General features: G+C 53.6%; 1 protein-coding gene across 3 annotated transcripts in view; it reads left to right on the forward strand.

Moving 5' to 3' along the window:
- The window catches only part of B4GALT5 (beta-1,4-galactosyltransferase 5), a 34,464-nt gene extending 21,494 nt beyond the window's left edge, over positions 1–12,970 (forward strand). For 2 of the 3 annotated variants that reach the window (XM_041478550.1, XM_041478552.1), the window contains exons 2-9: positions 937–1,071; positions 4,450–4,563; positions 5,315–5,439; positions 5,851–5,967; positions 6,677–6,864; positions 7,080–7,202; positions 8,110–8,211; positions 10,056–12,970. In XM_041478550.1, the coding sequence (XP_041334484.1) occupies positions 937–1,071; positions 4,450–4,563; positions 5,315–5,439; positions 5,851–5,967; positions 6,677–6,864; positions 7,080–7,202; positions 8,110–8,211; positions 10,056–10,203 (1,052 nt within the window). In that variant the 3' untranslated portion in view covers positions 10,204–12,970. The remainder of the gene's footprint in view (positions 1–936; positions 1,072–4,449; positions 4,564–5,314; positions 5,440–5,850; positions 5,968–6,676; positions 6,865–7,079; positions 7,203–8,109; positions 8,212–10,055) is intronic. The other variant, XM_041478551.1, reaches the window with a different exon arrangement.
- The last annotated feature ends 192 nt before the right edge of the window (positions 12,971–13,162 follow it).

The following is a 13,162-nucleotide window of genomic DNA, read 5'->3' on the forward strand; positions in this document are numbered from 1 at the left end:
GGTGACATTGCATCAGCTACTGCCCTCCTCTGAGCAGGGTCTCTGTTGTTTCCTTGGCCCAGTGCCCTCTTTATCCCTCCTGGAGTATCTTTTGACCTGTTTTTTTAATTACTAGTGCAGAACAGACCTTCTAGGTTGCCCCTTCTCAGTATCTTCATGTCAAGAGTTTATTTGTTTTCCACTTCATTCTTAAGCCTCTAACTACACCAAGAGGGCTGTGACTGGCACAGTGGTGCTGGTGAGGGGTGCTGTGCATGGTGGCTGTCCTGCTGGCCCTGTGGGTGGCTGTCCTGCTGTGGGGACACAGAGCTGTGCTTGCTGCTGTTTGCTTTGGGGCCTGGTCCTGCCAGCTGGGTGTCAGCTTAAACTGAAACCTAATCAGGCTCAGCCTGAGCTGTGCCAGGGCATGGGGTCAGCAGGAGAGGAGAGGGGGAAGAAACAGGGCTGGGGGGGCTGCCCTGGGGGCCCAGGGCTTGTGCTGCTGCCTGCCTGGGGGTGTGACGTGCTGGGGGCTCGGAGCCTGGATGGGGATGCTTCTGGGGTGCCTGTTGGGGTGCCTCTGCCAGGCAAGTGCCTGCCCTTGTGCTGCAGTCTGGAACGGCTGCCCTTCTGCAGGCACACGGCTGGGTTTCCTGTTATAATGGTATTTCTTAACTAAACTTCCCTAATTAAGCAGCCAAAGGTGCTGTTGGTTAAGCCTGGTAGTCAGGTTTGGCCGGGTACATCCCCCTTGTCACCCAGCCAGGTTCCCAAACGCCTCCACTGCCAATTCCCTGCCCTTCCCAGCTCTGCTGGGCACGTGCAGCCCAGGATCCTTCTGGCACCAGGGAGCTCAAAGCAAGCAGGAGGCTGGGAGTGCTTCCAAAAGACCCTGATTTCTTTTCCCTACAAAAGCTGATGCTGATGGAAATATTCCTTTTTCTTCCTGCCTTGCAGTGAACACCTACCTCTTCATGATGCAAGCCCGGGGCATCATGATCCGTGAGAACATGCGAACTATAGGAGCTCAGGTGTACGAGCAGGTGGTCCGCAGTGCCTATGCCAAGAGGAACAGCAGTGTCAACGACTCAGGTATTTCTTCAATAACTGTCATTTTGATCCAAGCTCCCATTCTCATTGAAAATTAAGTTGCAGGCTTTCATTTATACTGGTAAATGCAGGGTGGAACCTTTGGTTAATTGTCTGCAGCTTTTATTTTTATATATAAAAATATATATGTGACATAAAAATACCCTATATATATAGAAATACTGTCAAAATATAAAAACTATATGTATTTATTTATATATGTAAAAAGTTCAAATGCTTCTAACTTGTATAAGGGGTGAAAGTCTTGAAAGGTCTGAAGTGATGCGAAGTGATGGGATTTGAGCTGTGAAAAGCCTCTTTGCTTTCCAGGAATTCAACTTGTAGCTTCAACCAGTCTGAGGGTAAACACTTTGAAATTCAGTGCAAGGATCAGGTTTCATATTTAAAAAATCCCTTCCCAGGTGTGCGCAGAGCCCTGGCTCTGGGCACGTGGAGGAGCCTGTGCTCGTGAGCTTCACTCTTCCCGTGCGAGTATGAGCAGAGATGCCTTGGCTGGAGATCTGCCACAAATAATCTAGTGAACTTGGGGCAGCGTGCAGGGAGTGGAGATCTGCCACAAATAATCCACTGAACTCGGGGCAGCATACGGGGAGTGGAGATCTGCCACAAATAATCCACTGAAGTCGGGGCAGCACTTGGGGAGTGGAGATCTGCCCCAAATAATCCACTGAACTCAGGGCAGCACTTGGGGAGTGGAGATCTGCCCCAAATAATCCACTGAACTCAGGGCAGCACACGGGGAGTGGAGCGCGGCTCGCCCTCCCGGGCTCCTCACCATCCACACGCACGAGCAGGTGGGGCTCTGCTGTGCTGTCAGTGTGTGCAGGGTGAACTTGGGGCAGCGTGCAGGGAGTGGAGATCTGCCACAAATAATCTACTGAACTCGGGATAGCGTGCAGGGAGTGGAGATCTGCCACAAATAATCCACTGCAGTTGGGGCAGCACTTGGGGAGTGGAGATCTGCCCCAAATAATCCACTGCAGTCGGGGCAGCACTTGGGGAGTGGAGATCTGCCCCAAATAATCCACTGCAGTCGGGGCAGCACTTGGGGAGTGGAGATCTGCCACAAATAATCCACTGCAGTCGGGGCAGCACTTGGGGAGTGGAGATCTGCCACAAATAATCCACTGAACTCGGGGCAGCGTGCAGGGAGTGGAGATCAGCCACAAATAATCCACTGAACTCGGGGCAGCGTGCAGGGAGTGGAGATCTGCCACAAATAATCCACTGCAGTCGGGGCAGCACTTGGGGAGTGGAGATCTGCCACAAATAATCCATTGAACTCGGGGCAGCACACGGGAAGTGGAGATCTGCCCCAAATAATCCACTGCAGTCGGGGCAGCACTTGGGGAGTGGAGATCTGCCCCAAATAATCCACTGAACTCAGGGCAGCACACGGGGAGTGGAGCGCGGCTCGCCCTCCCGGGCTCCTCACCATCCACACGCACGAGCAGGTGGGCTCTGCTGTGCTGTCAGTGTGTGCAGGGAGGCAGAGCTGCCCTGGCCGTGTGTGAGGCGTCGCTGCTGGGCTGGTGACACCCAGCCTGTCCCTTCCCTGCTGGCACGTCCCCACAGCCTCACGCCGGCGCTGTTGGCATCAGGCTGGTGTGGGGAGCTCGGCTCGGCTCCTCGCCCGCCGGGCTTCAGCAGCAGGGGCTGACAGAGTTTTACAAGGCAAGATCATTTTCTCATTAGCAGAAGTATGAGCCGTGTCCTCGCTGCCCAGCCTGCTGAGGTGCAGCCACCAGCTCAGCTGTGCCCTGGCCGGGCATGGCACGGGAGGGGAATTATCGACTTACGCAGCAGATGAACACCCCGGCTCACCTCCTGTGCTGCACGAAGGCAGCCAGGGCAGCCACCCGGGGCTATTTTGAGACTGGAAACATCAAGTAAAGCAGAGGCAGGGTGAGGAAGTGGCTGATCCCCTGAAGGGAGGAGGGTTAGATGCTCCATTGCTGCTACTTGAGGTGGTGAGAGCCTTCATCCTGCTGGGGCTCTGGCCTGGGGGCTTCAAGTGAACCAGGAACCTGTGTCCTCCTGCAGCAGGCGGGGAACTGGTGACCACAGTGCCAGTGACACCAGTGCTGCTGCTGCCATACTGGGCTTTGCTTGAGCCTCGTGCCAGTCCCAGCTGCACGGGCACCTGAGGACACGGTCCCTGCCCAGGAGCCCCAGCCACGAGCACAGTTTCAGCACACACAGGCACTGAGCACCGTCCTGGGGCCACCTTCCCTGCAGGCAGGTCACAGCAGATGCAGGATGGGTGGTGGTGACGCCTGGAAGGCACTTGGTGCTCTGGCCACAAGGACTGCATTAAGCCTGGGGTCAGAACCTTCCCTCCCTGACAGATTTTGGGTGCCTGGGTGGGTGTCACTGCCTGGGGAGCGCATTGTCCCCGCGCCGCTGTGGCAGCTGCGAGAGGAAACCCAGCAAAAGGCAGCCCTTGGTGCAAAGCAGAGCAGTTGAGCTTCACTGTGGGCAGGGACCTGGGCTGAGTACTGCTCTGGCAATGGGAGTTTACAGGGAAAATTGCTTTTGGAAATTTGGAACAGTATCAAGCATCCAAAATAACATCTAACCTACTTGAAAAGCCCTTAGGTTCTGTGTACAGCCCATCTTGAGTTTTGAGATAGTTTGGATACTGTTAACTTGAGTGAATAAACAACGTTACTGACATGATGTTACACACCAGCACCGCACAGCAAACGGTTTTTTGGGGTGGAAAACCTTCCAACATCTCCAGGTGCAGGTGCTGCCCGGGAGCTTAAAGGATGTGGGGAGTGGGAGGTGCTGGGCCCTGCTGGAGCTCGGCGCTCCTCTGCTCTTGCACGGAGCAGAGGGAAGTCTGTGTGTAACCTGATAGTTTTTATTGGTCATTGAGGAGGATCCAGGCAGGATTGCCCTGTGTAGGATACTGCACTGGCAGTCCTAGCTGGCATTGAGACTTGCCTCTCTCCTGTTGGGAAAGGAGCTGCTGGAGGAGCACATCCCCTCTTGCTGTGTCAGGGCCCTTCAGGGACAAGGCACTGGTAGCTTTTCCTTTCAAGAGCCACGTGCTCCTTTGTGATTCCTAAAGGCAGTGCTCAAAATTCCTCCTTTGGCCAGAAAATGCAAAGGTTTCTTTGATGTGATGCTAAGGGCTTCTGCAGGCACCTGTCCCAGGATGGGGATGAGCACCCAGCTGGGTTGGTAGAGCACGTTCCACTGGGGACACAGCCGTGCTGTTGGGGACATCCTCAGCTGTGGCTGGCTTTGGAGTCTGCTCACAGTGGCCTAGGGAGGTGGCTGGAAATAACAGAGCTATAGCTCAGGTGAAAACTTCTCTTTTTTTTTTTCCTCTTTTTTTTTTTTTCCCTCCAGATTATCCTCTTGATCTGAGCCACAATGACACCTTTCTGCAAGCCACAACGTTTCTTCCTGAAGACTTTACCTACTTCCCCAACAACACCTGTCCTGAGAGGCTCCCTTCTATGAGTGAGTAGCATCCCGTCGCCCTGTGCCCCTCTTCTGCTCCCCATGGAGGGCACACAGTGGCATTCCCAGTTTCCCCACCACTGCACCTTTCCCTGCCAGGCACCTAGGGATGAATGGGAGCACTGTTCAGAGCCAGCTCCCTCCTGGGGAATCATTGTTTACCCACCCTCAGGAATTAATCCCTGCTGTGTCGGAGGCATGTCTCCCTGCTGAAGTAGGAGCCCATTGCCTGGCAAACACAAACAAAAGAGGGATTGTGTGCCGGGAGCCGGTGAAAAGACTCTGCCAGCCCTTTTCCAGGGGCAGGGACGGCGGGGTGGCTCCCTTGTGCCTCGGCAGTGCTGCCAGCCCAGCCCCGAGCTGTGCCAGGGCTGCTGTGGGAGATGGGCTGGACCCCCCAGGGGAGCAGCTGGGAGAAATGCTTCCACCAAAGCTACCCTCAGCTGGAAAACTGGGCTTCTGAGGGCAAGTGCTTCCAAAGGGGGAGAATGCTCTCTGCTGAGGTGGGGGTTTAGTCTGCTGGAAACACGCAGGGAGGAGCAGAGGGTGCCCCATGGCCTGGGGCTCTCATGGAGAGCTGCATCCAACAGCAGCCACAAAGGCTGGGGAGGCCAAGGTGCTACACCAGCAGCATTTCCTAACTGCTTTTGCTGGAGAAAGGGAGCTGAGTGCTGGGCAGGGAGGACAGGGACGCAGCAGAGTGCTGCCCCAGCACCACAGCAGGTCCTCACCCCTCTCTCCTGCTCTGCAGAGGGCCCCATTGATGTAAATATGAGCGAGATCTCCATGGAGGATATCCACCAGTTCTTCTCCAAAGACCCTTCCATCAAGCTGGGAGGGCACTGGAAGCCGAGCGACTGCCTGCCTCGCTGGAAGGTAACTGGGAGCGGGGAGCCCCGGCTCCTGCTCGTGGGGGCACGGGGACCCCTGTGTCCATGGAGCACCTCGGGCGTGCTGCACCTTCAGGGCAAGGATGGGAGGGAATGCAGTGCCCAGGGAGGAAATAATGGACTCAAGGGCTGCTTTAGTGTCCCCAGTGCTGGGCAGAGAGGACATGGGGGCACTGCAAGTCTCCCTTCCACTTGAGGTGACACTGAATTTTTCCAAAGCAACAATTCCTCAAAAAGTGAATGGGAAATCCCTGCTTTGGGAGTTGGAAGGGTCTCAGGCTCCTCTGCATGGGAGAGCTAAGAGTGCTTGGTTAGTGCTGCTCCTGCATCCCCACCCCAGCCAGCCCTGCTCCCAGCCCGGGCCAGTGCAGTGAGGGCCCTGTGCTCTGCTCATCAGGTGGCGATCCTGATCCCATTCCGCAACCGATATGAGCATCTTCCCGTCCTCTTCAGACACCTCATTCCCATGCTGCAGCGGCAGCGTTTACAGTTCGCCTTCTACGTCGTGGAGCAGGTGAGGGAGCGCGGGGCAGGCACGGCTCTGCCGCGCCACGAGTGTCCCTCCAGGTCACATCTGAGGCGTGGGGCCATGCTGCCATGCCTGAGGTGTCCCGTTCTGGCCAAAAGGGGCACAGCTAAGAGATTACTGCTGCTCAGAAATTACTGGTTTTATATGGAAAACAGAAACTGGGCATTTGTGTTCTTGTTTTGTTTTTTAAGTTCTGTTTAGTAGGAGTTATTTTTTAAAAAGGGTTTGGACCAGGTATTTGCAGTTCAGACAATGCTGCAGGTTTTTTGTATATCCCTGCAGCATTCCAGGCAGCATCCCCTAGGACAGGAATGGCCTGAGCAGAGTTAGGCATTTCATGTAGAACATGACTGTCATTTCATGTGTACCTGGACCTCTCACTTAAGCTGTTTGGCTTCATCCACCCAGTAAATGTGCCTCCATATTTAGCTCCAGCTAAAACAGATTGATCAAAATCAGGCTTTTTTTCAAGTGTCTGAGCAACAAGGCTTCAGCGTCTTTATTTTTACTCCTGCATTGTCAATTGAATATTTCAGTGTTGGTTGATCTCACTGGTCTCCTCCAATACTTGGCTCCTTTCACGGTGCCAGTGTGGGAGCTGGTTGCCCTCTGCAGTTTTCTAGACAGGGCTGAGAACACACACAGAGCAAGAGCTGCAGGGGCTCCTCTTGAGAAGGAACTTTCTCCCTGCCAGGCTGGAAACCAACCCTTCAACCGTGCCATGCTCTTCAACGTTGGCTTTCGGGAAGCAATGAAGGACTTGGACTGGGACTGCCTCATCTTCCACGACGTGGACCACATACCAGAGAACGACCGTAACTATTATGGGTGTGGACAGATGCCCAGGCACTTTGCAGCCAAGCTGGATAAATACATGTACCTGTAAGCACTCTTCTTCCTTCCTGCTGGCACAACTGCTCAGGATCCAGTGTTAGAGTTATTTATTTTTAATGCAGAGAAGGAGTCTGGGTTTTTTCTCAGGCTTTGTGCAAAGGGAGCATGAGAGAGAATGTCAGAGAGCATCCTCAGGGCTTGGGCTTTCCCACGGCAGGTGGGAGAGCCAGTGGGCTCTGCCCTGACCCTTCTCTCCTGCTCAGGCTCCCGTACAACGAGTTCTTCGGGGGGGTGAGTGGCCTGACTGTCGAGCAGTTCCAGAAGATCAACGGGTTCCCCAACGCCTTCTGGGGCTGGGGTGGCGAGGATGACGACCTCTGGAACAGGTACGGGCTCCGTGGGCTTGGGGGTGGTGGGTGAGCTGAGCTGGCATGTGCCCTGGGGGGACAGTGCCACCCTGGGCATGGGCACGTGCCCTGAGGGGACAGTGCCACCCGGGACACGTGCCCTGAGGGGACAGTGCCACCCGGGACACGTGCCCTGAGGGGACAGTGCCACCCTGGACACGGGTGCTGGGCTCGCTGTGCTGCCTGCCCTGGGCTGCGCTGGCTCCGTGGGGCAGGGGCTGCTCCAGCCAGCACGGGCAGTGCGTGGGGGGCAGAGGAGGGCTGCCTGGCTGCGTGGGGGCTGCGGGCTCTGTGCAGTGTCTCTGCTCCTGGGGGCTGCGGGCTCTGTGCAGTGTCTCTGCTCCTGGGGGCTGCGGGCTCTGTGCAGTGTCTCTGCTCCTGGGGGCTGCGGGCTCTGTGCAGTGTCTCTGCTCCTGGGGGCTGCGGGCTCTGTGCAGTGTCTCTGCTCCTGGGGGCTGCAGGCTCGGTGCAGTGTCCCACACCACTGCCTGGGGGCTGCAGGCTCTGTGCAGTGTCCCACACTGCTGCCTGGGGGCTGCGGGCTCTGTGCAGTGTCTCTGCTCCTGGGGGCTGCAGGCTCTGTGCAGTGTCCCACACTGCTGCCTGGGGGCTGCAGGCTCTGTGCAGTGTTTGTGCTCCTGGGGGCTGCAGGCTCGGTGCACAGCGTGTCCCACGCCGCTGGCTGAGCGGGGCTCTGCTGTGCCGTGCCCGAGCCCGGGGCAGCAGGAGGTTTGTGTGGCTGCTCTGTGGGTGGGAAGGGAAGGCCGAGCCACAGCCAGAGCCCCAGGAGGTCTGACTGCAGCCCTGGAAGCACTGCCAGCACAGCAAACACAACGGGTGATTATTTTTTGTTTATTTTATTTTATTTCTCCCCTTTCTAATGCAGAGTACAGTATGCAGGCTACTCGGTGACTCGACCAGAAGGAGACACAGGGAAATACAAATCAATTCCCCACCATCATCGGGGAGAAGTGCAGTTCCTAGGAAGGCAAGTAAATTTTTTAGCAATCCTAAAGCATTTCACAAAGAGTCTGTACCATGTAGGAGGTTCTCTGCAGCTGTTTGGGGGCAGTGACAGCCTGAACTCTTGAAGGAAGCTAACTGCAGGGAGATGGAGGCAGAGCCAGGATTCCTCCATCCCTGCATTTCATACCCTTCATCCCTGCATGAGGGATCCTTGCTGTGTGGCTGCTCAGATGCCACCCAGAAGGGGGGATTTCAGCATGGCAGGCTGAGGGCTGTCCTTTATCTCCAGAGCAATGCACAGCAGTGGCCCTTGCTGGGTGTCAGAGAAGCTTTGATGTTTCCAGGAGAGCCTGAGCTCGGTGCTGAAGGAGCTCAGCCTGCAGGAGCACAGAGCAGGGCTGTGCTGCAGCGTGCTGCTAAAGCTTCAGGTGTCCCTGCAGCACTCAAAAGTCCAACAGCAACACCCTCTCCATTCCTGTTTCTGCTTCTTGGCCCCAAGCTGGGGTGGGTGTACAGAGCCCTGAACTCGGGGTTTGCTGTCTTGTGAGGCTGCAGACATCCATCAGGAGTGACAGCTCTCCCCTGGACCAGGAGGACAAGTACTGTGTGAGCATTTTTCTCAAGATAAATCCTCCCTGGAGCTCTCCAGGAGGGCTCCAGCCCCTCTGTCCCAGAGCCAGGGCTGCTTCAGAGAGTGCCCAGCTTGACTGATTGCTTTTGCCTGACGACCACAGTGGAATTTGAGTCTTCTGAAAACTGTGCAACAGAAAACCAGAGAAATACATCTTTCACAAAGAGCTTCAGGAATCAACACTTGTAGCTGAGCAGCTGCTGGACAAGAAGTGCAAGCTCAGTGCAAGCTCTGGTCTGTAGGCTGCTGCTGCAGAGATTTGAGCTGTCTGTTGGTCTTCTTTTGCAGAAGACTCATTTTTGGGGGTGTTTCCATTTGGGTTTCCATCTTTAGCCCTGCTTTTCATTTTTCTGTTGGACAGAATGCAGCCAGTCAGAGATGCTTCTCTTACTTCACTCTTGAAAAAGAGAAGTTGCTTTTGGTTTGAAAAACCATATTTAGTCAAACCAGTGAAGCATGGCAGGGTGATAATGCCATGGGACTGAGCTCTGGTTCCTGGTACTTCCCTCTTTGTTCTCACCCAGCACCTTCCCCTGCCTCATGGCACAGCCCTTCCCTGGTCCCTTCTCTGCCCCCAGGTCTTAGCCCAGCTCCCACTCGCCCTGGGGCCTGCAGGCCCCCAGCACTGTGCTGAAGGGAGTCACAGTCCTGCTGAGATATTTCTGCCTATTTTCCCCTCATAACCCTCCTCCTTCTATTTCCTCATGCTGCCTGTAAATGTGTTTGAAGCTGGTTTTGTGCACCAGCTGCAGTTTCCTTCCCCATACCACCATTCTGCTGGTTTTACTTCCTCGCCCCATCCCTCAGGCTGAAGCCATTTAGTTCTGTTCTTGTTCATGTCTGGTTTCATACAAGTGGCAAGGACCACGTCCCCCCTCAGCTGCATCTCTCCAGGGTGGTGTGGAAGGTGGGCTTGGCAGGACCCCCAGGCTCAGCCCCCTCCTGGGAACGGGACCTGCAGGCTTTGGTGCCACAGGTTCTTTTGGCAGCTGAGTGCTTGCTGGTGGCACAGTGAGCATTTTGCCCTTTATCGAGGGATGGGCTTTTCTGGAGTTTTCTGCTATTTGCTAACACAGGGTATTTGAATGTGCTGGTTGCCTTCACTAGGGACTCAGTTGTTTTGTAGCTGCTCCTGGGCCTGGCCCTTTGCAAGGTGCTCTGGTGGCCCTGGGAGGAGTTTGCAGGCGCTGTGAGATCCGTGGAAGTGACTCTGGCCTCTGGTTCTCGTTGCACAGGTACGCCTTGCTGAGGAAGTCAAAAGAAAGGCAAGCCCTGGACGGCCTCAATAACTTGAACTACTTTCCAAACGTCACGTATGACGCCTTGTATAAGAACATCACTGTTAACCTGACACCGGAGCTGGCTCTGGTGACCGAATATTAAGAGCAGAAAATAACTTTGCTCTGCCCTCCACCAAGAAAGCACCACGCTAGACTTTCTTTTCCAAGGGTTATTGAGGACAAGCAACACTTTGTCTAATGAAGGATCACAGTATTTTGGAGAATGAGGCTGAAGGTGCACGCACAAATTGCCCTAGCTGTACCAATCCAGACCGATACCTGGGCAGCGAGCTCAGCAGTCTCTTTATTTTTTCTGCCACTTGCTTTCTGGGTTTCAGGACAACAGTTCGACCTGCTGCTCTCGTCTCCACATTCCTCCTCTAGCAATCTCTGGCACTGGGACTCTCCTCAGATGTGCTTTCTCCTCCGGGAAGCGGCTCAGCTGAGGGACTCTGGCTTCTTGACAGTGAACTTCGTGAGCAATTTGGTTGGCAACTGCCCTGGGGGGAGATCAGACGATTCTGATGCCATTCTTCTATGTCTGTGTGGTTTTTTAAATGACCTGCTTGAAGTACATACAACAGAATCGCTTCTTAAAGAAGTGTAAGTGTAAATATGCTGTGTAAATCGCCCCTTTTCATTTTTCTCCTATGGTTCAAGTCCAAGTGAGAGGTTTACATGCAGTCACTCATTTTAGTCCTGAGTTCTGAAAACACTTGTGTGAGCATCACTGTACGTGTGCAAGGTGTTCCCTTTTAAGCCAGTGAGACTGCTCCCATGATTCCAGCTGGGCATGTGCAGAAATGTTTGTGGGCCAGAGCCCAGAACCTTCCAGTGCAGTGGGTGAGAAATACAGCCAGGTCATCACTCATTCCAGAAACTGCAGGGCTGGCTCGTTCCAGGGAGGGTGAGGAAACGGGAATATTTATTACAAACCCTCCCTTTTCTGTCACTCTTGCAACGTGACGTGCAAATGAGTGGAAGGCAGTCCCGTGGCTGTGGCTCTGTGTCCCGCTGACAGCAGCGCCAAGGTCCCCGGGCTGGGATGGAGCCACTGCTCCCACCTGAGCCCTCCCTGCACGGCAGAGCTTGCCCTCCCTCTGGAACGTGCTGGAATGGTTTGGGAGGTTGGTTTAGTTTGTATTTGCCCTGTAAATCCAGGGGTGCTGTCGGAGGCCCCCCCTCGGTACCTGGCAGCACTGGCATGGGCACAGCCGGTGGCACGGGGTCACAGCTCAGTGAGAGACATGAAGGACACGTGAAAATATGAGGACTGGGAGCCAGAGCTTGGTCTGACAGCCCATCATCTATCCAGTGTCATCCCTCCTTTCTTCACAGCGCCGTGGGCAGGCTGGACTGCGGGCCCTGTCCCACGGACACAGTCCAGCCCTTGCACAGCACTGACACCACCACTCTCACTGGACCTCTCTGACTTAACAGTAAATACATTGGGTGTTGGTTTTGGTTTGTGTTTCCACACAACAAGGGCGGGTACTTGACCTCCGAAGGACTTTAACTCTTTTCATTGCATTGTTTGCCTTCGGTTTCCTTAACTTCTCATGGTTTACACTGTTTCCTCAGTTCCGTGGACGTATGATCCCCATACGCATCTGTGGTGGGTGTGACTGCCCAGGGCATTCCTAACCTGTATCCAGAAAACGTTAGTTTAGAAAACACAAGTTTTGTGTAGATCTTATCGGCCGGCATGAGAGGACAGCGAGCCTGCCCTTGAAAAGCGCTGATGAGTTTGTAACTAAGTTTTAAAGTCTCTGAACTTACATGTGCTTTAAACTGGCTTCCCGAGGGGATTCAGCCTGGTTATTTATAAGCAGAGGTGAGGATTTGCTTTTTCCGGCGCATACAGCAATAAAGACTTTTGCTTTGGAGTCTTGATCTGTAATTCACGTGGACCCTTTCCGGGTGTTGAACCCGCATTGCCCTGCCCCTCTTTTCTTTCACCCTGAGACCTTGCTAGGAACCTGTCTTTGTTTAATGGTGCTTCAAACAAGGAATGTATTTCAACTAGTCCCAGTTCACTACCCCGGAATCATGCATGTGTGTGTGAGTAAGTGTTGAACTCCCTTAGCTGGGATCCCCAGCCTGCCGTGTCCCTGACACCCGGCGCACCTGGTGTGGAACAAAGCCGTTACCTCTGCTCAGAACTGCACTCTGCGGCTGGCACAGAAGGGTCCATCCCCAGCAGCATCCCACCCTTCGTTCTAACCATGTTGAATTTTTCTTTTTTTTCCCTTTTTAAAATGTGGATTATCTGAAAATGTGCACTGTTAATCTTATCAGCTATGTCAAATACTGTATAGTAAATGTAACTGTTAAAAACATACTGTCAAGCGCATGTGCTGTTATGGTATAAAAATTCTTGTATTAAGGAGAACTTGTACATATTCTGGCAGCTGAAGTTCGACAAGGCCACTCGTTTGCCCCTTCCACGTCAGCGCCGTCAGTCAGCCCTGCTGGAGAGCAGGTCCTGTGCGATGCTGATTTGTTTTTTTTAAATGAGCCACGTGGGTTTTATTTGCAAAACTATTTATTGACAGTCAATTCTTCGTAAAGCTCTGCTTCTCTAAGGGAGGTACTGTCTGAGCATCGGCCGCGCACTTCAGGCCCCTCACCATCAGAAGTGGCTTTAAACTCTCAAGCAGCTTTCCAACATCATGGCTTTTGAGCTTACTGTTATGTTTTTAAGAGGTGCCAGGGGGACGTTTTTGCACTGAAGATTAGTGTTTTACAACACACACACACTTCTCAGCAAAGCAATCCTTTGTGTCATTACATTTATTTACCCATGTGTTTGTACATTTTTGTATTTGTTAATTTATGAATGATTTTTTCAGTAAAAAATACATATCCAAGAACAGAGATTGCAGTGCTTTGCTTTTTTTTTTTTTTAAACAGGAGGCTGGGGTGTGCTTTTTTAGTAGGAGGTGAGGTCTGTAAGCCCAAAGGGGTAAGTGCCAATGAGAGCTTGAGTCAGTAAGGGTGAGCCCTTGATGCTAAAAGCTGGTTGGAAATTTCTCATTAGGACTGGCCAGAAATAAATTGAG

The sequence above is a fragment of the Pyrgilauda ruficollis genome, unplaced genomic scaffold (assembly GCF_017590135.1).
Source record: "Pyrgilauda ruficollis isolate IOZ18807 unplaced genomic scaffold, ASM1759013v1 scaffold45, whole genome shotgun sequence".
Lineage (NCBI taxonomy): Eukaryota > Metazoa > Chordata > Aves > Passeriformes > Passeridae > Pyrgilauda > Pyrgilauda ruficollis.